The sequence below is a fragment of the Culex quinquefasciatus genome, chromosome 2 (genome assembly GCF_015732765.1).
Source record: "Culex quinquefasciatus strain JHB chromosome 2, VPISU_Cqui_1.0_pri_paternal, whole genome shotgun sequence".
Lineage (NCBI taxonomy): Eukaryota > Metazoa > Arthropoda > Insecta > Diptera > Culicidae > Culex > Culex quinquefasciatus.
In genome coordinates this window covers 192530718-192553791 of record NC_051862.1, presented here as the reverse complement: position 1 = coordinate 192553791, position 23074 = coordinate 192530718, and the positions used below count along the sequence as shown (strand labels likewise).

The window sequence follows — 23074 nt, the reverse complement described above, 5'->3', positions numbered from 1 at the left end:
AGTGTTGATCCTTGGGCAGAATAATTTGAAATTTATAAAAAAAAATCCCTAGCGTTATTTAAAATTGAAAGAAAAATAAATAAATTGAATTTAGTTTATTTTGTTGTTTTTTTTTTTTGTGTACATTTACTGAAAAGTACCTTTCAAAAGCTGATTGATTCAAAGATGCGAACAGAATTTGGGAGTTTTTAATGTATCGAGTAAATCAAACTGAAGGGAAAAAGTTATAAAATAAAATAAAAACAGCAGAAAATAAGTTCCTAAAGCCTAAACATCCTAAATAATTTGTATTTTTATCTTTAAATTTAAATTTTACTCGAAAACTTATATGGATCTGATAAAACCAGTTTTTTTGGGAAACTTTTAGGAGCCATGTTAAAAAAATTACAATGTTGTTTTCAAAACGAATTGAACATTGAATTCATAGGAAAGTGTGATCACGCCGAAATCCAAACAAAAGTCATTATGCCGATAAGAATTTATTCGCTGAACTTACAATAATCTCACCGTAGGATGACACCTTATCGCGCGCCGCGTAACTGCGCGTAGTCCGCACGTGTCCGCGCATAACCATAATATTATTGTGACCTCTCGAAATCGTACGTTTCGTTGATGAATCATGAAGCATGAGTGCAGTTGTGTATGTTAAAATGATTAAAGTTATATATTAAAGAAAATCACATTCCGCCCGTGCCGGCAGAGTTGGCAGTAAAGAAGAACTCCTTGCATGCACCCGCTTACAGCGCATTACCGGCCTTGACCGGGGTCTTCACGGCCGGCACGATATCGTTCAGCAGCAGCTGCTCGGACGAGTTGGACTCGCTCGTGTTCGGGTCACTCTCGGAGCTGTGGTAGTTCGGGTCCAGACGCTTCAGGATGTGGTTGGTCTCCTCGCTGGACGCACTGCTCGACTCGGACGAGAAGCGCGCGTTGCGGTTCAGTTGCTGGATTGGGTGGTGAAGGGGTGAGTCTAGGATGCTTAGGTTTCGGTTTAGGGTTTTTTTTACCTGGATGAGCGTGCCCCGGACACTGCGGGCGTTAGCTTTCTGGAAGGCTGCCGCCAAGTCACGGTTGATCTGGTCCAACGGGGTGTTGCCGATGCGGATGTAGACCGGCACGTAGCCGTCCTTCTTCGGCAGATCCTGGTATTTGGCCGGAGCGCTTTCTGGAATTACAGAATCAAAACAGTTTTAAACGTGGTTCACGGAGAAGTTCAGTCGGTGGGGGGAAAACGTCAAGGAAACGCAGAGCAGCTAAGTTTTACGGCTCTGGTATGGCTTTATTGAAGTCTCTTTTGTTCGGTACAATGGGTGTTTTGAGTAACGAGTAAATGGGTGAACCGGACAGGGTAACTGGTAGAGTAGTTCCGGCTGTTCGGGCTCCCGAACTTTTAGACTTTGTTTGCCGCTGAAGCCGCTGCGGCAGCTTCTGCAGCTGCTCGCGCCTTTTCCGCCGCGACGGCCAGGGCAATGCGGTGCTCGTCGGAGGCGGACAGCGCCGATACCGACAACGAGGTCGAGTTGCTCGACGTGTTGTTTGGCGATTCGTCCCGCTGGAGAACCTGCAAATTTATTGGATTTAGTCTCGAGCAGTTTTCAGGAGCTTTCAGGGGGGTAAGGAACCTGGGCAAGTTCGGCACGGCTGACGCGGTTCACCGGCTCGTGGAAGGCTGCGGCCAGCGCAGGGTTAATTCCAGCCAGAGGCTCGTCACCGTATCGGATGTACACCGGGATGTAGCCGTCGCGGGGCTCCAGAATCTGGTATTTTGGGGCGGCAGCTGAAAGTTGGTCAGAAAAGATTGGAAAGGTAAGATTTACGAACTCCAAAGAGGTGTTGGAGTAAGGTAAAGGTGCTTACATCATGCTTCCAGGTGATCAAGAACACGGTGTGCGGTAGAACATGCAGAAGGTGGTGCTTGGATAGATACAGAAGTCTCACATTTGTGGAACACATGCTTCGGTGATTGTACAGAATAGTAAACATGCAGAAAGGTTTCGTGCAGGAACTGATGTTTTTTTTGTGCATGATATGGATGTGCAGATAGTGGTGTGATGTGAACATGCTATTTACAACAGCTATGATATGGTTTGTTTATGACGATGATTTCAGAAACATAATGCTAGAACGTGCAATGTGATAAATACATTAAAATCTAGGTGCAAGTCATTTGGGACATTACAAATATCACGGTAATATGTAAATAGATTGGCAACAATTGTCCATTTTTACATGAATTATTGTGAAAGATATGGACATAATTTAGCTGATTGTTCAATGATATCATCATCAGCCATAAGGAGTCATTGTGTTGACCCTTGAATTTAATTTATAATACGGATTTTATGCTCAAAACCAAAGAATCACAAAAAAAAAAACATTAGATGTAGTCAATGCTCAAAAAAGCTAGGCAAATGATTAATTGTCTGCGCAAAAATGATGAATGATTTCAGCTTCTCTTCAAAAACCTATGGTGGTAGCTGGCTGAAGCATCCGATCTCCGATTGGAAGCCCCGATGACGTTCACCTTCTGGAGCTTCATGAATTCCGTACAATTTTATTACTTCATCATCGCATCTCGCGATAAAGTGGGCAAGAATCCCCGATACTCTGGAGGAAGAAGGGCGCAGATGGTGGTGGTGTCATCGTTGCGAATCAACCCCGTCCGTCTGGTGGGCTGGGTATTAATAGCTCGGAGAGCAATGGCTAACGGATCTCCGCTGGCCGGTCGGCTTGATGCAAAGCAGTTTGATTTTACTGTCTCATTAGCCGCGCTAAACGCTGCGCGATCGATAGATAGTGATTACTGCCATCTTTTATAACGTCATAATTAGTGAAAACGGTACTTGCACGCTCTGCTCGTTCAAGAGTTCAAGTTATGGTCGGATGGGATTTTTGTTTTATTACTGGCACGAGCTTCTGGAATGTGACTGAAAATTTCAAATTCCAGTCAAAAAGAGGCATATCTCACACCAAATTCCAAATACTTTCACTTTTTGCAAGCCTCGTTAATCCATTAGCTTCACCAAACTAGAAGCCAATCGCACCTGTACAGTTGATTAAATCTTCCCCGCGAAATGCATTCATCTGTGCTGCACACGAGGTTTCGTTTTCTGTTTGATTTTCCACCTGGCGCGGGTGGCGCCACCGCAGCTATGAACCGGTTGCCGGCCGGCCTGGACCAAATGTTTGCGCTCAGCTTGAGCAGTGTTTTATGTTTATTTTGATTCTGTTTTCCAGATGATTAAATCCGCTACCACGCCATTTGTTGATTAGCAGATGCGGAAATTTCTATAATTAATTTGAGTGCTGGAAGTGATATCTGTACTTATTTTTAATTAATCATCATCATTTGCTCATCACTTCCTGCCACAGCTACGGACAAAGCCCAAATTTGGTAGCTTCTCAGTTTCAGGTTCCAGTAATCGCCATCTCTGGAGATCCGATCCATCCGATGTAGCAACTTTTCGATACTTTAATGTATCGTATTACTGTGGGCGCGCGATTGGTTCCCATACGGGCTAATCTAGCCGAGTCATTCCATCTTCCCATCCCGATACAAATTTACCGATAGTCCGGCGCGATTCCGTCAGCACAGAGGTCAACTTGGCAAAAAAAGGCTACCGCCAACGTTCTTCCCGGATCGTCGAGATGCTCATCATGTAAAAAAAAACGACCCAGCTAATAACAGGTGAGCAGTTCTCTGTAAACTCTGTATTTCTATCTGCTGAAAAAAAAAACAAACATTGATGCATTCTTCGTTCAGAGCAATTCTCTTGAACTTCAAACACAATTTTTTTGCAACTTCATTACAAGTGCAGAATCGATGCAAGTGCCGAATGATTTACTTTTCGGCACTCAAATGATTGTTATAAGGTTGAACTTTTCAGCACTTGTATCGTGAAGTAATGCTTTTCAAGATTGTTTTGATTTTTGTCACGGCTAAAGATGACGAACAACGAACTTAGAATCTCATTTGAAGAGTGTTTTTCGCAATTGAAAAAAAAAAATGTCGAATGAAACTTAACGAAAACATATTTCTTTCAACACAAGTCTTATTAACCTAACTCGGCCGAGCTTATTTGGGAAAATGTAGTACTCTTGCTGAAAAATCCAAATTTTGCATCATTTTATATAAAATAGTATTTTCTCTGTTTATATTTTTTCCTAGACAAAGTAAGCCGTTTTGGGTATTACAATTTGAATGGCCAAGTTGGAATTTTGTAATAAAGCAATTCTCTACGAAATCAGCCTTTTCCAAAAAATACTTTTGGTATTTTTCAATCTGGCTAAACCTTTTTGGATGCCTTTCAAAAAAAGCTAAAAATTGAAATTACAGGCCACGGTGTCAACATTTGAATGAAAAAAGTATTTTAAAATGCATCATACACCTGTCCAGCTGTTTTGCAATCATTGATTTCAAAATATTTTCAAACGAGTCCAAACATGTTGAATATGATTATCAATGCAGAAAAAGGCATTTAAGATTGTTTCAGTTGATTAGACTTCTATTTCCATTGAAATTTTGATATTTTAAACAATAAAAAACACGTTTTGTTTGGTTGAATATACTGTGCATTGCCCCAAAGTTTGGTTGAATTTGGTTGCTGGAAATCCCTTCGGCCAATTGTCACACTTACATCAATTTTCAGACTGTGTCAAGATAGCACGACAAGATTGAAACTTCTTTCATATGAAAAGTGACAAAAATGCGCGGAAATTTTTTGGTTTTTATTTAATATTTCAGGATTGAAATCGAATTTTGGGGATATGTGAAGGTCAAATGGTTGTGAGCTGCACAAAATGGCGTTCTTAAGACTATTTGGCCTTAAATGTATGTACGACAAGTAAGCACGAAGGCAACGATTTAAAAAAAATAGAACAACTTTTTAGTCATATTATTTTCATCACATTTTTTTACGAAATTGTGATTTGTTGGAAATTATATTAAGAATTTATTTGCATGAATAATTATCCAGAGAATTGCTCAAGTGTATCCGTCTGACTAAAATATAAAAGTTTTTTTTTGACCCGATCATCAGTGAGGAAGAGCCCATCGAGCATGATGATTCACTCCGGAAACATGAGTGTTTGTATTCATAAGTCTTTGATCACTTTTTTTTTCTTCGAAGTGGCTTTAGTCCACGTTCTCATCTTATAGAAGCATCATCTACACCAATCTTGGGCTGATTGAAGCCAATTTGACTCGATCATTTTTTACGAATGATGTGATAGAGCGTATTGTGCATTGTTAAATTATTTATTCAGTGAAGTACGGATATTTTTTTGGTTCAATTCATTGAATTGAATTCTTTTCATTTCTTGTTGAAATTCAGAATTTATTTATTGGGCTCCATGTATGTTTTCAGCTTTCTGCATTATCATTCCCATTTATCAAAGTTCTGCACTCGATGATTCATTCGACTGTTGATATCAACACCGAAACTTATTATATAACTATAGTATGATAAATGACTCCCCGGTGGTGCACCTGAAACCCAGCCTGCCGGTGACAACCGGAGCTGCACACAGGTAGCCAAAACCGGTTCCCGGGGAGTATTCAGATATTGTTGTCACACCACGCGAGTCGAGGTTAATCTTTGAGGCGCAATTAGGTCCCCACGCCCTGACCACGTCCCGATAAGGCGGAAACAATTAAGGCACCCGATTTAAATTCAGCCCGTTCGGTGAATAATGCCCAAACTATTCCCGAGCTGTAGAAGTCGTTTCTACCCTACTAGTTCACATTAGATATGGCTGAGCTGGGTTCTTTTACGACTCGATCGAATCGCGATTTGATTGCAAAGTGTGAATGCAAATCGGTCCAGTTTGATTGGCGGGGTGCCCTGGCACGTTCTGGAACAGGTTCGTCGCCTATTGGCAATGCCGGTTCAATCATTGATGTGTCATAAAGCGGGACTAGTGCATGTTGGATGTGGGTTTCAAGTGGGGAAATCTTACCTGAAACTGCTCTAAACTAATAAGGAAAATTTGATCTCAAACTCATTCAAACATTTTTTTTAAGAACAATGAAATATTTTTTTCCGTGTCACCCCGGTGAAATTAAATTTGTAATCAGCGGGCGTCGCGATCACTCTGGCAAAACTCGATGAAAGCTTAATTTCCAAGGCCGAAACGTCGACCAGTTATTGCGCGCTTTCGCGTAAATATGTTGGTCTTGGTCGAAGCCGGCAAACCCATTAGTCAACCGGTCACCCGGCTTAATTTCCCCGTTTTCGTTTGTACACATTCCTGTTGGCCAAGTAGCAGCGATAAATTAGCGACCATTGTTGTTGAAGCGAGCTTCCTGGTCAGATATTAGAACAATAGCAAAAGATATTTCCTGATTAACACTGCTTTGCTGACACAATCAGACATGCATCGGCACTATGAGCTCTTTCTAACGGCACTCAGCTTGTTCTAGATGGCATTTTCGTTTAAAGCAATGTTATGCTTGTTGCTAGGTAAAAATCTCTTGTTTTTGGCTTGAATAATGTGTAGAAAACATTGGTTCATTGAAAAACCCGATTTTAGCTATAATTTCATGTAAATGTTCTCTTAAGCTCTCAAGAAGAACTTCTTAAAAGCTCTTTGAGTGCAATTAAGAGTTCTTAACCTATATCTCAGTTGGGTTTCAAAATAATCTCTCAGGGTCTTCGGGAGCCTTGAAGACAAGCGTAATTAGCGTATTCTAATCACTGGCACAACATGCTAGGTATCTTCTACGTGAAATGCCAAGCAAGTTCTTCTAAAAGAGGAGTTAGAGCGGATGCATGTCTGGACACAATTTATCAGAAGTTATTTTTTCGAGGTATCGGTAATGCAAGAGATCAATAATGGCCATCATAAAAAAAAGGATTGTACTAATGGGATAGTAAAATGGAAGTGCGCTGTCTTTTTGTTCTAATTTTAATAATATGAATTTAAAAGAACCTGCAATTGCTTTTAACATAGCTCACTTATGTCGTTAGTTAACAATTAATAGGAAAATTACCATATTATAAGCCACTTCATTACAGCATTCCTTTGTTCTTGCTACGTTCCGCAAGTGCTGCTATCTAGCCACCAGAAAGGTGGTACCATTCATGCAAGAACCTGTTTTAATTACATGTTCTTGGCTGCATTATCAACAACCGGATAATTTAATTACAACTTAAACGCGCTCGATGTGTACCGAGTCGGTGTCACCACACGGAACCTCCCCACTCTACGTAGATGTGCGCAATTAAGGAAAAGGTTTTGTACATGTGCTTCACAGTAACTTTCCTGTTAGACTCTGCTTTCTGTCGAGGCAAGTACGCCAGCTTAAGCCCGAGCTAGTCGCCAGGGATGTTCGCTCCAATTTACGTCAGAAGAAGCGCTTCTTCAATACACGGCAACAATGGTACCTTCAACTTTATCAAGTGGAAACATTACTCGTTCAGTGCTCCCATTTCCCGTGCTCGAACCCCGACTCGGACGGGTTGAAATTGCAATTTACTGTAAATATGTTGTTTGCTTTTTTTTTTTGCTGGCAGCCGTCTTTTTTGATTTAGTAAAGCACAAGATAACGAAACGTCCGAAACTAAAACGCAATTACAAATCTACCAAACCACAGGCCAGATCTGACCAGACACAACATGTAGCGCGCGCACTGCCCAGTGGACGAAACAAAACTTTTACCGAACTCTCGGAGAGTGCGTTCATGTGCTGTGACTCGGGAGATTGGGGTAAGGTGGGTCAACTTGGTTGCAATGTTATTTCTAGATCAAATTTTCAAAAGGTTCTATCTGCATAGGAAAGCCATGAATAGCCGGATAGGTTGTTTTGAAAATTTAATCTAGATTTTTTAAACGAGATATAATTAGACTGTTGATGAATGGAAATTATGAAGAACTTAGTTTAAATGAAATTTAAAATAAAAAAAAATAAATAAAAACATCACAAAATTTCAAAATATTTTAACACTTCACATTGAAATCTTCTTTTTCTCATTTTAATTGTTTGCAGGAATATTCAATAACTACCGAATTACTTAATTTCCATTTATTCAATATGGTAATATTCATCAGGAAATGATGACAGATTTTGTGTCATAAAAATGAGAATGATGAATTTTCATCAGTTTTTGATGAATATTCATCAGGTTCACATTATAACACATTTTTCAAGGAATATTACACAATAAAGAGGTAATATTCAACCAACCAAATTTTCAACCTTAAAGAATTCAACTTTTTTTTTTCTGTGTAGAGAATTTATTATTATAATATTTTCGGACTTAAAAACTAAAAATTTACAGATATTAACAATTCCGTTAATTTTTTCCGTGCCTTTCATTACACAGAAAAAACAAGTTTAATTTTGGAATGTTAACAATTTGGTAGGTTGAATATTACTTCATTTTTGAGTAATATTACATAAAAAATGTTTAAAAATGTGAACCAGATGAATATTCATCAAAAACTGATGAAAATTCATAATTTTCTGGGGTAATATTAATTATTTTTTTGTCACAAAATCTGTTACCATTTCCTGATGAATATTACCATAATTTTTTTCTGTGTACCTCAAAAATTGCCTCATATAGATAAAGTTTTTGAGGATTTAGCTTTTGTGAAAAAGTGAATCAAAACAAAATGCGAACAATTTTTAAAGGCTGAATCTTTTTTTTCGCAAACTGCAATTTTGCCTTAGACACTAAACCGATTTTCCCAAAATACAGTTTTACGATTTTTTGATGAACAGCAGAAAAAATATATCAAGACTTGTGTCGATGAACAAATAATGACAAAACAATGACAAAACAATGCAGTTTTCATTTCTGCTTTTTGGGAAGATTACTCTTTAGAAAAAAATGTGAAATATTTTTTTATTTTCATTTGATAACTTTTTGTCTTCCGCCAACAAACCAGGAGGCAAAAATAACCACTGCAAAAATTTAAAATTTTTAATGAAAAAAAAAACATAAAAATAGATTTTAAACCGTTTAGAATAAATTTTGTAACGTTGATTTATGCATTTTTAATACAAAATGAAGTTTAATATTTAGAAAATATATCGCAGTTAGAAAAAGACTTCACGAAAAAAAAAAAATAGTTCATTGCCATATTATTAATTTGTGACAATGTGTAATAATATATAAAGCATTCTGTGATAATTACAACTTTTATAAATTTGGTTGAAAATTGATTTTTTTTTTCGAATTTCTTGCTCTTCTCTCGAACATGATCAGAGCTGAAAGATATAAAACTTTTAATCAAATTTGTTATCATTTAATTGGTTAAACTTAACTGAGTCGCTTCACACCTTATTGACGTTATGTATTTCCTTTAGAATAGTTGACTCTTTTGTCGTCTGCGTTGAATATATCTCAAAATTGAGTTTTTCACTAAACTTCTTCGCTTGGTTGATGATTAGGGTGGTTCACGATGAGGGTGTTTCATGAAATCCAACTTTCCAGTAATATTTTTAGGATTTTTTCTTCTGGAAATGTGTAAGAGCATAAAAATCCAAGCAACGTACAAAGCATTAATATTTTAGCTTGCAATCTATGCCTTCTACGACTAATTTTGTCAATACACGGAGAAAAAAGAGTTCCCAAAATCGTGAACAAGTGCTCATGAAAATGGAAACCACGAAAAAGTGTTCAAATTTTATGGTACGTTTTTCAAAATCGCACCATGGGATTTGAACACTTTGTTCGAGGTTCCCATTTTCATGAACGCTTGTTCACGATTTTGGGAACTCTTTTTTCTCCGTGTAGCATAAGAAATCAGAAGGAAACCAAAAAAAGATTTTTTTCATCGTTGCATTTCAGGAATAAAAGTTATATAGAATAGTGATATTTTGAACACTTTCAGAGCCCAAAAGTAAACAAACTTTATTAAGTGTAAAAAAATAACACTGAGGACATAAAATTAAATTAAATAAAACGAAATAGTTTATTTGCTAGTACTCTGAAAGCTCTTCATAACATCAAATTTCTCTTAAATTTAGCCCTGAATGGCAACGTTCAAAAATAATATTTTTAAGGGTTTGCTCCGATACTATTGACAAAATTAGTCGTAGAAGACATAGATTGCGAGACAAAATTTTAATCTTCGACTTGGAAGGGAAAAAAGTTAAAAAAATAAATCTTGGAAAGTGCAAAAATTCTTACGAAGACACCAATGCTCCAAAACTAAATTGTGCAAAACTTTGCAAAATGAAACTTTTTTTTTTCAAAATCTCACTCCACAAGCAGAATATTGTTCCTTGGGATATTTTAGGACGCTGGGCCAAATAAAAAAAAATGGTCAACATTTGCCCATTAATACTCGGAGGTGAAATTTGAAGGGGAAAAAACTAAAAAAAATATGCAAACCCATTTTTTTGTCTGCAGTGCGCTACATATTTCCATTAAAATATCCCCAAAAGTGAAATTTTCATTCGAAATTTAATGCTTTCGAAATTTGTCGAACATGCCAAAGCTGAACATTAAATTTTGATCCTGAAAATTTGTTTGGTTGAGTAAAATTGAATTTCAATACGAAAATCTTGAAACTTTAGTTTTGGCTTTTATTTCTATGGAATTTACTCAAGTGAGATAAGATAAATAGTCTCTAATTTCATTTTTTTTTACAGTGGGTGCTGAATGAAATTCTGTAAGTTCCCCACTATCCCGTACTAGTATCGGACGTTGAAGGAAAGCAAAACAACTGAGTACGAACATTCGCTTGGTCGAAATTCTGACCCACCACGAAAGCATAAGTACCTTCAAAAGAAGAGCAGTTGATTGTACAGTACACACATGCTGGGAGCCCGGGTGGCCCAGGGGAACAACTCGACAAAAAACAACAGTTTCTGGCTCCACTGATAGTCTTTGTATCGCTGCCCATTTCTCAGTTATTTCGATGCGCCCAGATTTTCGACGCGCTTCATGCGGGCTTAATATGTCGAAATTTGATGAATACTTGTGCGTTTTGTCTCAAATTGGCGCTTAGTGGATGCTCAACCCGGCCATCAATGGAAAAAAATAACGTTTTGATGGCGATGATAATGCCACAATGACCTCCACGTGCCTCGCGAGATTTTTGCAATCTCTTTGCGCAGAAAAACCGTTATGCTTTTGCCACGGTCGGACGACCACTCCGAGTCACGGAGGTCTTGTCTTTCCAGGAAGACTGGCATTTAGTTTTTTTTTGTTAACGCGCGGCAAATGGGGTGATAAACGCGCCGTTGAGTTCTGCGAATTAATTAGCGCCGAAAATTACTGCTAAATGTGCGGATGTTCGGTTTATTTGATGAGCAATTTTAGCGGCTTGTATTCCATGCGAATTTTTTAAAGAAGAAAAAATATATATAAAAAAATAGTTCAGGAAAGCCGTACGCCAAAGGCAGCCAAGGTTTATTGAATATCTGGAAATAATTGAATAATGATTTTCCAGTTCTTTTGAGAAAATCATTGTTAAGCCAATCTTCCACGTCTCCCTCATTCCATTATCGTGAATCTGTTGACCTTCGCATATCGTAACGAATTTCCAGAGCTTCCAATACGAGCCCGCAAAATTGAAAGAGAAGATTTCAACAACAACAAAAACCCGGCAATTCTTCAAAATACTGCTGGTGGCAGTCAATGATCGGACGCGAACAAGTAGCATCATCAATGCTCGCAAGCTCATCGATCCGCATAATTGCGTTATTCCACGTTACCTTTAGCACCTTTGGTCGACCTACAGCGCGCGCGCGTCTTCCTCTCTACTTCTGAATCTCTGGCTATAATCAACCGCGAACGGGCAACATTTCATGGCCGGTTGGTCACAGCTACCAACTCAACCTCCCTCCCTCTACCGTCTAAGGGGAGCAGGGCGAGGGGACAAGAAATAATTCAAATACTTCTCCGGTGAGCCATCACCAGAATCGATCGATGATGGTTCCATGGCTAAATGCTCAAAATCTCGTTGGTTAATTTATCAGGTTTAGTCACACAATTTGATTTGGTTTGGTACGCACTGAAACCAAAAATCAAAAACATTGTTGAAGAGGACTTTGTTTTTTAAGACATTGACCGAATTTGAATTATTTAAACAAATTACCAAAGCTGCACATAATTATTTTCTTAATTTTGTACAAATTGACGAGATTTTATTCTCCTGTTTAGATTATCGAACTTTTGATAAACGAATCTTATCGAGTCTTCCAATAATTGAGTCTAGTTTCTCATGATGAAAGGTTTGAATAAATATGTAGGCATTAAAAAAAATGTCAACATTTCCACCAGTTTTAAATCAAGGTAAGACTTTGGATGAGCAAAATCAGACAATTACTTTATTTATGCTCAAACGTAAAATTTGTATGAAAACTTCGAAAAATAATATTTAGAAAAACACACTTTTTGACTAATTAATCAAAACCTCAATCATGTAGCAAAACTTTAAACATTTTGGAAAGTTTTATAAAAACATTTGTCAATTTTTTAAACATTTTGCTCAGCTCCATTATATTTTAAATCGGACAATTATGCGTTTGTGGGCAGTAATTTTTTTTAAACCTCACCTATTTGTGTAAAAAAAAATATTGAAAGATACCTATCATATGTTGCCAAATGATAACAAATGCATAAAAATACTTTTATCCTGGGGTTTTTTTAAGTAATAAATGCATGACAATATTATTGTTTCTTTTTTTTTTAATAAATTACATTATATCAAATTTTATTTCTTAAAATCTTCATGTGTGTCCGGTCACATAGAGAAATGGCTGAAAACACTGAAATTCCAACCTTTTCATTTCGCAGGAAGAGATTATAGAGTATTTTTCATGTTTAATGATATTTCATCGAATGAATACTAATTATCGTTAAAATGAAAAAAAGAACAATGAAGTGTTACTTTTGTTCTTAGCTCGTTTCGTGGAAAATCGAGTTTTTTTTTAAAGAAGCTGAACAATAGTTCAATGTAACAAAATCTGAGCAATTCTCCTGAAAATCAGGCGACTTCATGGGAAAACAAATTTTAAATTATCTGATTTGACTGAAACTTTGTGGAACGCCTCCCTATGACCAAAGAAACCGTTTTGCATTATTGGTTCGTTAAACATAAAAAATGGTTTCTAATTGTTTGAAAATATAGGTTTTTTTCAAGTTATTTTTAATTTGTTTTTTTTTAATTTAAGATGTTTGATTATTGAAAAATTGTGATCAAATATTTAAAATGCAAAACAGAATCATTGGAAATATTTTTAAATATGAAATTTAATTTGTAATCGAAAAGCACTAACAATGTTTAAGCCATTGTTATACATTTTTTCAAGTTTTCAGTTTCCTTTAATAATTTCCCCCAAAAATCAGGGGGCAAAAAAAAATTGCCTGAAAATTTTTCATTTTTTTGCAAACCTTGTACAATTGATTGTTAAATATTATAAATTGCTTTAAAATTTAGAATGTTGGGTTTGAAATTTAGTTTTTTTGTCTTCAACCTTGATCAGAGCCAAGGGATAAACACACATTGTGTAATTAATTTGTACCAGCCTTATTTATCGGCATATCTGGAAAGTTTTTTATTGAAAAAAAAAAAATGATAAATTCTCTACAATTTTCACTTTAAGACATTGAACATGGGAAAGTTAGTTGCTGAGAAACGGCTTTGGCAAAAACTTAAACTGAGAAAAAATGAATTTTCTTTATGTTTTCCATCGAAACCGAATTGTTTTATTTAGTCTGGCAACTATCGTCAAATTTCAATGTTGAATAAATAAAATCTTTGTGAATTTTTTCGAATTTTCAATTGAAAATATTTTAAAATAAAAATATGGAACAATATGACAAGAAATCATGTAATAAGTCGGAAATGAGGAAATATCATCAGAATGTAGTATAAACAGTCAGTTTTAAGAGAATGCATGCGAAATATGTCTTTTTTAACAATTTTTCGTCATAATTTTAAAATTAAAATGACTCGTCGTGCTTCGAATCCCGGACACTGATCAAATCTGATTCGAAATCCGGACACTTTTGCTTCGAATTCCGGACACTCGATTTTGCTTATCGCACAAATTTGGACTGAAATGTTAGTGAATGGCATTCTTTAGGTCTAAACTAAACACTCGATATCTATATATATAAAAAATTCAGTTCAATACGGAGCGTCGGATCGAGGTGCTTTTTGTTGCGTTAGGTTCGTGTAAGCCCAAGGAAGGTTTATATGCTAAAAAATTTCCACTTTGGCCACTCTTGGAGCGATTCTGGAGCAGCTGCAGATTGTATGGAAAAATGTACGTAAACTCAAATTTTGATCACAGGAGGCTGAATTAGCAAAAAAGCAAAAAACGTCAAAAAACGAAAAAAAAGCAGAACGAAGTTTGTCGGGTAAGGCTTGTTTTATATAAAAATTTGCTAGTAACGTCATGATTCGAAATCCGGACACTTAGTACCATATTATTTTTGTTATAGCTGACAAAAAATCATGTAATTAGTTGGAAATGTAGAAATATCATCAGGATTTAGTATAAACAGTCAGTTTTAAGAGAATGCATGTAAAAAATGTCTTTTCTAACAATTTTTCATCACAATTTGAAAATTAAAATGACTTGTTGTGCTTCGAATCCCGGACACTGTCAAAAGCTGATTCGAAATCCGAACACTTTTGCTTCGAATTCCGGACACTCGATTTTGATTATGAATCGCACAAATTTTGACTGAAATGTTAGTGAATGGCATTCTTTAGATCTCAAATAAGCTGTTAACATCAAAGCAATCGATAGTTTATATAAAAATTTGCTAGAATTTAAGGAAATCAAAAACATAAATTTCTGCTTTGCCTTCCCGGTGCTTCGGACGCCTATGAAATATTTCCGTTGAAATGTTTCGCATTTTTGGTAAACTTATAATTTTATTTTATTTAATTGTTTTGGCATTAACTATAGCGTTCAAACAAACTTCAAATGAAAGTTGATGTTAGAATTCATCAAATAACACAGTTTTGACATTCATAATGCGAACTTATATCCAAATAATTGATAAAACAAGTTGAAGTGTCCGGGTTTCGAAGCGTCCGGGAATTCGAATCATGACGTTATTTGCCTTCCCGGTGCTTCGGACGCCCATGAAATATTTCAGTGAAATGTTTCGCGTTTTTGGTAAACTTTTAATTTTATTTAATTGTTTTGGCATTAACTACAGCGTTCAAAAAAACTTTAAATGAAAGTTGATTTTAGAATTAATCAAATAACATAGTTTTGACATTCATAATGCGAACTTATATCCAAATAATTGATAAAACAAGATGAGATGTCCGGGTTTCGAAGCGTCCGGGAATTCGAATAATGACGTTGTTCTTTAAAACACCTTTCTGCTTTCTTTATCATAATTTATTTATTAAAAATAAAACGAGAATACGGCTTTCTCCAATATGTCTATTTTTGAAGTTATTCAATAAGGTAAATATTTATCATTTTCTTATTTTGCTGATGCTGGTATATGTATGATAAACCGAATCATACACTAAACCGTATCGCGTTCGTGGTTATCGTTAGTAAACTTTACAAATGTTTGTTTCATGTTTCCACCCAATTACACCATGTACACACATTCACATGCGGTTGCTGTTATTGAATACACTTAAACACACACACACACACACACACACACAGAAACAGAAACACACACACAGACTCGAAATCATTACATTTTGTGGTGTGTACGCAAAGTGCTATAAAATCTGGATGCAATTTTAATTAACTCACTTCGACCGGATCGGATGATTTAGTGAGAAAGGAAACAGACAGACCGATAGAGAAAACCCAAAGTGGTGAAAAAGAGACACAGATTAGCATGCAAAAATATCATAAAACCACGTTGAGTGATATGTACACAGCTTCACCATTTGCCTGCCATTAGGGGGAGGGGGAGAGCGTTACCATCGCGTTATGGTTTCATGTTCCAGTGTGTAAAATGAGCCAAATTAAGGGGGAACGTACTTGGAGCTTGGAGTGTGTGAGAGAGAGTTCTTCTAACGCAGCAGCATACACGTTCACTTAACGTCAAAAAGGGAGAAGGGGGTCTTCACGAGGGGCAGAATGAGACGAGCTTCGCGGAAACCATTTAGGGGAAAAGTAGGATAAGTGGTATGGTTATTTCTCTATTTTACCCCGTTATGGTAGTCAATTAATAAAAACACTCTCCGCCACGCGGCGGCGGCACCGTTAATCTTTCCGGCTTGCCGGCGGAGGGCAAGGGGCAGAGCAGGGGACACGGTCGCGGTGGCCGCATGCCGCGGATTGACACAATGATCGCCGCCGTTTATGACAATCTTTAAGAGTCTTTAATTTTATCGTTTTGCGCGCGGCGGGAGGTCTTAATTTGCGAATCGGGGATACGCCGCGTGGAGAGGAAAGTTTCGTTACTAAGTTTGGCTCCTAGGGAATCATGCCCTGAAATGCCCGTCAAAGTGACTGATTTTGTCACAATCGTCTGAACATACCGATGCATTTTTTTGTTAAGCTATAAGAAAAACTAAACCTTGTTTCTTTCTAAAACAGTTTATAATAGATTTTTTTTTGCAAATTTATTATCTATTTGAAGAATTGAAGAATTTTGAAATCATTGATTCTTAGCTCCAAAATTATGTTGAATGTTATACAAAAATAACTTAAAAAATGTTGCACATTTTTTATAAATCGTCTTCATATTCAAATACCTATAACAAATTTTTTGAAACAAATTCCGGTAGAAATAAGAGACAGTTTCAAATGATTATTTCAGGTTAACATATTTCATTTACAAAAAAGAAACCTCATAATCGCGCTTACAAATTTTATCATATGGAAACCAATATTAATTATACGTTATAGTTTCCTTTATATCCATCATTTACTTTGAAGAATACCCTCCTCCTTTTCCAAATAAAGGCCGTTGCAAATAATTCTAAAGTTTATGTTTTTTGATTTGAAGTCGTGGACATAACCTTTAAAAAATATTTGCAATGACCTTACCAGATGACAAAAAATGCATATAATTGAAGGAAAAAATCAAGAAAAAAAAACAGTCAATTTTAAGAGAATGCATGTAAAATATGTCTTTTCAAACAATTTTTCATCAGAATTTGAAAATTAAAATGACTTGTTTTGCTTCGAATCCCGGACACTGATAAATGCTGATTCGAAACCCGGACACTTTTGCTTCGAATTTCGGACATTCGATTTTGCTTATGAATCGCACAACTTTGGACTGAAATGTTAGTGAATGGCATTCTTTAGGTCTCAAATGAAGTGTTAACATCAAAACAATTGATATTTGATATAAAAATTTGCTAGCATTTAAGGAAACCAAAACCATAAATTTCTGCTTTGCCTTCCAGGTGCTTCGTACGACTATGAAAAATTTCAGTGAAATGTTTCACATGTTTGGTAAACTTATAATTTTATTTAATTTTATTGTTTTGGCGTTAACTACAGCGTTCTAATAAACTTTAAATGAAGGTTGATGTTAGAATTCATCAAATAACACAGTTTTGACATTCGTAATGCGAACTTGTATCCAAATAATTGATAAAACAAGATGAGGTGTCCGGGTTTCGAAGCGTCCGGGAACTCGAATCATGTTAGATGCTTGGTGGATATTTGACAATTTAAATTATTTCATGAAAATTCACCGCGGTTAACCAAAATAAAATTAACAATACAACTATGGTGTGAAAGGGATACATATCATGTTACATTACAAATTTTGTTAATAGGTTACTCTAAGGGGTTGCATGTATGCATGATGCATGTAAATTGGGAAAAATGTCAAGGGTTGCTAAGAGCACACACTTACACTTCTTTTCAAATCAGTTTTTAGGTTATTAAAATTTTCATTTTCAATAATCATTTGATCTAGTTATTTGAAGATAAAAATATTATTCTTTTTTTCATACGAAAAAAAATGCAAATATTTGATATTTGATTACAAAAAAAAAATCAAAATCGGGCTTCGTCATGCACACGAGATATGTTTTGAGAGTATTCACTCCAAATTTTAGCCAATGTGGTCCATCCAGAGATATTGGGGCTCCCGGTGTTTCGAGAAAATCGCTCAGAAAGTTTGACAGTTCGCTTTGCGCATGGTAAAATTTTTTGCTTTAATCGTCTATGGACCTTTCAGGAATGATTGGAAATCATCTTTTGAAAGGATTAAATTAATATTCGAAAACATGAAAATTTGAGATTTTCTTAATGTTACATAGATTTAGATTGAAAAAACTCAACAATGGAACCAATAAAAAAATTCACTGGCTTTTTGAAAACTTTTATTTACATTAGCCTCAATGTAATAATGTATATAGGTTCACTTATCCTGCGTTAGACTTAACTAGTTAAATGAAGCTTTTAAAGAGAATGTTATTCTGTCCCCAATTTGTTACACTTGTATTTCCATTGCAGTTTAAGTTTTTCGCACATTTATTGCTTTTTAATAATTGGACGCACTTTTGAAGCTTAAGAAATTTCCTTCCCACTCTTTCATTTATTTTTAAAGGTTAACAAAAATCACATAGATCAGATAAAAACTGGAATGGATCATTTTCTTTGATTTATTTATTATTTAAACTAACATTTGATTTCCAAAAACATGATAATTTGATCAAAAATTAGTCATGTGAATTCGCCACAAGTTTATTTATTTTTTAAAACACTCACTGACAATTTTTGGTCACCTCACACTAGTACCAAATCTCAGTCCAAACTCTTTCCACGTTACCCGGTGTAATTATCACCTAGTCACACACGACCACACTCTCACACACACGATTTATGAACACTTTTTTCTTCCTTTCTCATTCGTTTCGTCTTTCGCGCGCTAATTTGGCATGCTGTGCGAGGAAAAACTCTCTCTCCCTGCCTGTCGAAACTCCCAAGTCCAAAAACCTCCCAAAATCCCGGGGGCGTCGAACGCCCACGCTAATAGACACACTTTCGCGCTCGCATAGTTAATCACAGCCAATTGGCCGGCTCTCCCCCGCGGTGACGTTCACCGGTTCCCCAAGGCGGTGGTGTGGTGCCGGCAAATAGTTGCTGTCACGAGGAGGGGGGTGGCCACTTACCGCTATTCTGGACCAGCACGGCGACGAACAAAAGGGCAAAGATTAGGCACTTCATGGTTTTGTTTTTGTTGCTGCTGTCGCTGGTAATTTCTTGGTTGATTTCTTCAAATAATTTCTTCGTAATCACACACACACACAACACGAGCAATTTCCGCCAAAAATCACTTCCGGTGACGACGATGCTGGTGACGAAGTAGAAGACGTTGAGGAAGGTGTTGATGGGTTCTGATGTTCCGATAGGGGGCGAAAGGGTCAACCCGTTGCGATGTGTGTACCTGGGCAAGATCCGTCCAATGTCACGTTCACGGCTCAATGATTGATCGGGCACTGATTGCAGCTGCCTTTAAATGATCTCTCTCGGCGTCGTCGTCGTCGTCGTTGAAGTCGCGATCGTGGTCGACAAGCCCAGCCGGCTGGTGGTACGCTGGTCTGGTAATTTGTGTTGGATGGCTGCAGGGAGCGGGAATGAGTCAGTTCAGGCCGGGTTGAAGTCTCAGAATGAGTGTTCTGTGCCGAGCAGTGGTGTGGTTAGGGTGGCCGAACAGGATGGTCAGGTTTGCAAGTGGGTGGTGGGTTGTTTTAATCACTATGTGTTTATTTTCATAATAGCCTCTAATTAAATATGTTAAATATCTCTCGGATTCGGATTTACTTGTATATTTTCATCAATATTATGGCAAAAACTATTTATTTTGCAAGTAGTTTTGTTTTGCATTGTTTTTTAAATTTATTTACTGTATGAAATTGATATTTAATCTTAGCCTTTGGCAGAAATATATTTTTAAATATTATTTTCTGATGTTCCAAATTCTTGTGTGGAGTCGATGGTTTGAAAACAGATAAAATTAAGCAGTCTCATAATTGTTATTATTCTGCGTTTTTTAAAATTAAAATCATTTCAACATTATAATCACTCAAAATAAACACATAAACTAACAGTTAATAATTGATGTTTACGTTTCTTAATATACTTAGTTCTTATAACTGGGGGAAACTAAGAAAAACTTTTCTATGTATATTCTCTACCAAATCTGATTTTCGAGAAACTGTGAAACTAACGGGAAACTTCAATCCCTGATCACGAGTCGGATGTCAAATTCTCGCTATTTGGTGCTGGAGCGGTGTTTCGAGCCTTCGCTTTTTTCAATTGAAATTTGATGGTTAAAAATAACTTTTTTGCGTAATTTTCCTTAAATTTAGGTGTAAAAAATTTGAGATTAATAGACATTGATGAAACTTCATACATTTTTAAACAAAATCTTCTATGGAAGATAGTTTGATTAGCCAAAAGAAACTGAAATAAATGAAAACTAATCAAGATGAATCCAAAAATACAACTGAAGAAGTCAGGTTTGATGCAGAAAATACCTGAATTGGAAGCTTTACATAAAGCTCAATTAAGTTTTTAGTTTTAAAAATTGGCAGTAGAAAAATAAACATGTTTAGGACGGAATATTTTTTTTTCATAATTTTTGATGAATTGGTCAGATACGAAGGAAAATACCCTTAACCATAACAATCATAAAAAATCGATTATATTTAAATGCATATAAAAATGTATGGTAAACCTTTTAGTTAGTAAAATAGTACATTAAAATTAAGTATTTTAAAAATCAAGAATACATAAACATGTTTACATATTTGTTGTTTTTGCATTTTATTTAAATTGTTTTTAATTTCTGTAATTTTTTCTTTGAAAAAAAAATATATTGCGGCTTTAATTGAAAAATTACAAAAACACGAAATTTTAAAATGTAAATTTTCGCTATAAATTGAAAAAAAACCCTTCTTGATAATCTCAGATTCGAAAAGCAAAATATCTTTGTTTGATAAAAAAATTAAAATAATTAAATAATGTGAACATGAATATTAAAAAAAAATCATCAAAATCAATATATTTTTCAAGGTAAATGAAGAAATGTTTTATTATCAGTAAAAATACAATAGCAATATCTGATAAGTGATAAGGCTAATGCAAACATTTTTCAAATGCTTTTTTTTAAATTAACAAGTTTTTTATTATGCATTTTAAACTAGTTCGATTTGTAATTAAAAATTTTCAAAAAATGTGAGAATTTATGAAAACTAAAATTTTAGTAATAAAAAATCATCGAAAATTGACAAAAAATTCAAAAGATCTTGAAAGGGGAATGCATTTAAAATCGATTTTAGCTGATTGCTCAATAATTTCCGTTAAAATTTTCAAGTTTTTTCTATTTTGAAAATATTTTACATTTTCTTATGTAATGAGAAAGAATTTTATTTAACAAAGGTGCAATAATATTCAAGGAAAACTTATCATCACTCTGAAAACCTCTACATTTTGATCAAATTATCAAATTATTTAAGGGTTTCTCCTTCAAAACAACTCTGCATAAGTTGGTTGCACTATTTTTGAAGGGTTTGAAGGATTTTGGTTCTTAATCAAATGTGTCAATATGTGTATAGTTCTAAGTCTCCTGGTTGATGTCAATTGATAAATGATGACTAATTTTTTTTTGTATAAAAAGGAAAAATGTTTATCAACACGTGTAGGAGACTAACCTTAAAAAATAATGATAAATTTTGCCAAAATATTGTAAACTAAGCATAATTTGTAGTGTCGAACGCAAAATCATGACAATCATGATCAATGTGATCATTCGCCACCGGCCACCCTATCAGCCACCACGCACGTCACTGACGTTCGGTTCATGTACCTAGGAGAAGCTACAGCTCCAGGGTTTCGGCTCAGGTTCGCGAAAACGCGCGGATGAAGATCAGCACGCGGCGGAGAAGGGCCGCAAGAGAAAAGAACCTTCAACTGCTGCCTGCTGGCTGCTGATGCCGATACCAACTGAACGGGAAGATCACCGCTTTTGCTCTTGCTCTCTCTCTCACTTTATGTTTTTGCACACTTGACCGCTCTTCTTTCCAAAAGGGAATCTCCTCGCAATTACAGGGTTATGCTACCGAACTATCGCACAAACGCACAAATACACACACACGAAGTCACACACGGTTGATCGTAACGAGAGTTCTTGGGTGGAGATTCGCGACGAGGTTCGCGTGTTTCGTGGGTCGTGTTCGTTGGATTGGAGGTCGTTCTGAGCTGGGGATCGGTCAGTCTTGTACTGAAGTCCGGTGCGGAAATCTCGGCAGTTTTATAAAGACATGTACACAAAATGTGTTGTCGGTTCGGACAAGAAGCTTGAACTAACAACATCGCGGCGGCCAAACTCGAGAAGATGCAAGCGAAAGGAGATGAGGCGAGGAGAAGCTTTCGGATATAATTTCAAGTACCGGTGCGTCGGTCGTCTCGTACCGGAGAGGCATGCCGGGTCTTTCTCGGCGAGGAAGTGGAATGGGGGTTGTTTTCGGTTGGAGTTCGGGAGGAGTTTCCCTTTCCATCGCTGTGGTGGAGGCTGGCCAGCGTGCGATCGCGAGAAACACTCACATGGCGAAGAGAAGAAATCTGCAAATTGATAGATTTATGATTGCGAGTGAATACATATAATGGAGATTGATTGGAAGATCTTCTAATGAAAGTTTTCGCCACTAATCGCATTAATTTTTGCGCGGTTGGAAGAAGATTGAATACGGGAATGCGATTAGCTTTAATTGGCTCGATAAATGATAACGGAATTGATTGGAGTTGAGTGAACAATTAATAGCTTGATTGTTTCTATTTTTTACTTGTAAGGAATCGTTAAATTGTCTATTTTTTCCTTACTGTCGATCTTCATGTTCATGAATTAGTATTATATCGATACTAGATATAAAAGATTTTTGTAAGGTTCAAGTATAAAACGTATTTTTAACATGTGGGCTGACCATTTTGACATTGACCTGTCCTGTTTGTCACGGGCCGTAATAACACAAGCAAAATCTGTTCCCTGACGATACATACGTAGATTTCAAAGACACTGTAATTTATGTTGTTCAGTTTTAAGAATAAAGAGATTTGTGTATTCTCGAAGCCATTTTGCATGATTGGATCTTTTATACAGTCATTTCTCATCTATTCATATAAAACGGTTACTTATTTAACTATGGATAAT

At 36.1% G+C, this 23074-nt stretch overlaps 1 protein-coding gene across 2 annotated transcripts; it reads right to left on the bottom strand.

Annotated features, from left to right (window-relative positions):
* Positions 1 to 463: 463 nt before the first annotated feature.
* On the bottom strand, positions 464 to 22172 carry LOC6031874. 2 transcript variants are annotated; one of them, XM_038253389.1, is made up of 4 exons: positions 21734 to 22172; positions 19035 to 19484; positions 1008 to 1165; positions 464 to 944 (listed from the first exon to the last, which is right to left on the bottom strand). In XM_038253389.1, the coding sequence occupies exons 2-4, from the start codon at positions 19087 to 19089 to the stop codon at positions 738 to 740; spliced, it is 420 nt and encodes a 139-aa protein (XP_038109317.1). In that variant the 5' UTR covers positions 19090 to 19484; positions 21734 to 22172; the 3' UTR covers positions 464 to 737. The 2 variants fall into 2 exon arrangements, with proteins under 2 accessions (XP_038109317.1, XP_038109318.1); XM_038253390.1 differs by lacking the exons at positions 464 to 944; positions 1008 to 1165 and adding exons at positions 1255 to 1561; positions 1623 to 1777 and having other exon boundaries at positions 21734 to 22139.
* Between the last annotated feature and the right edge of the window lie 902 nt (positions 22173 to 23074).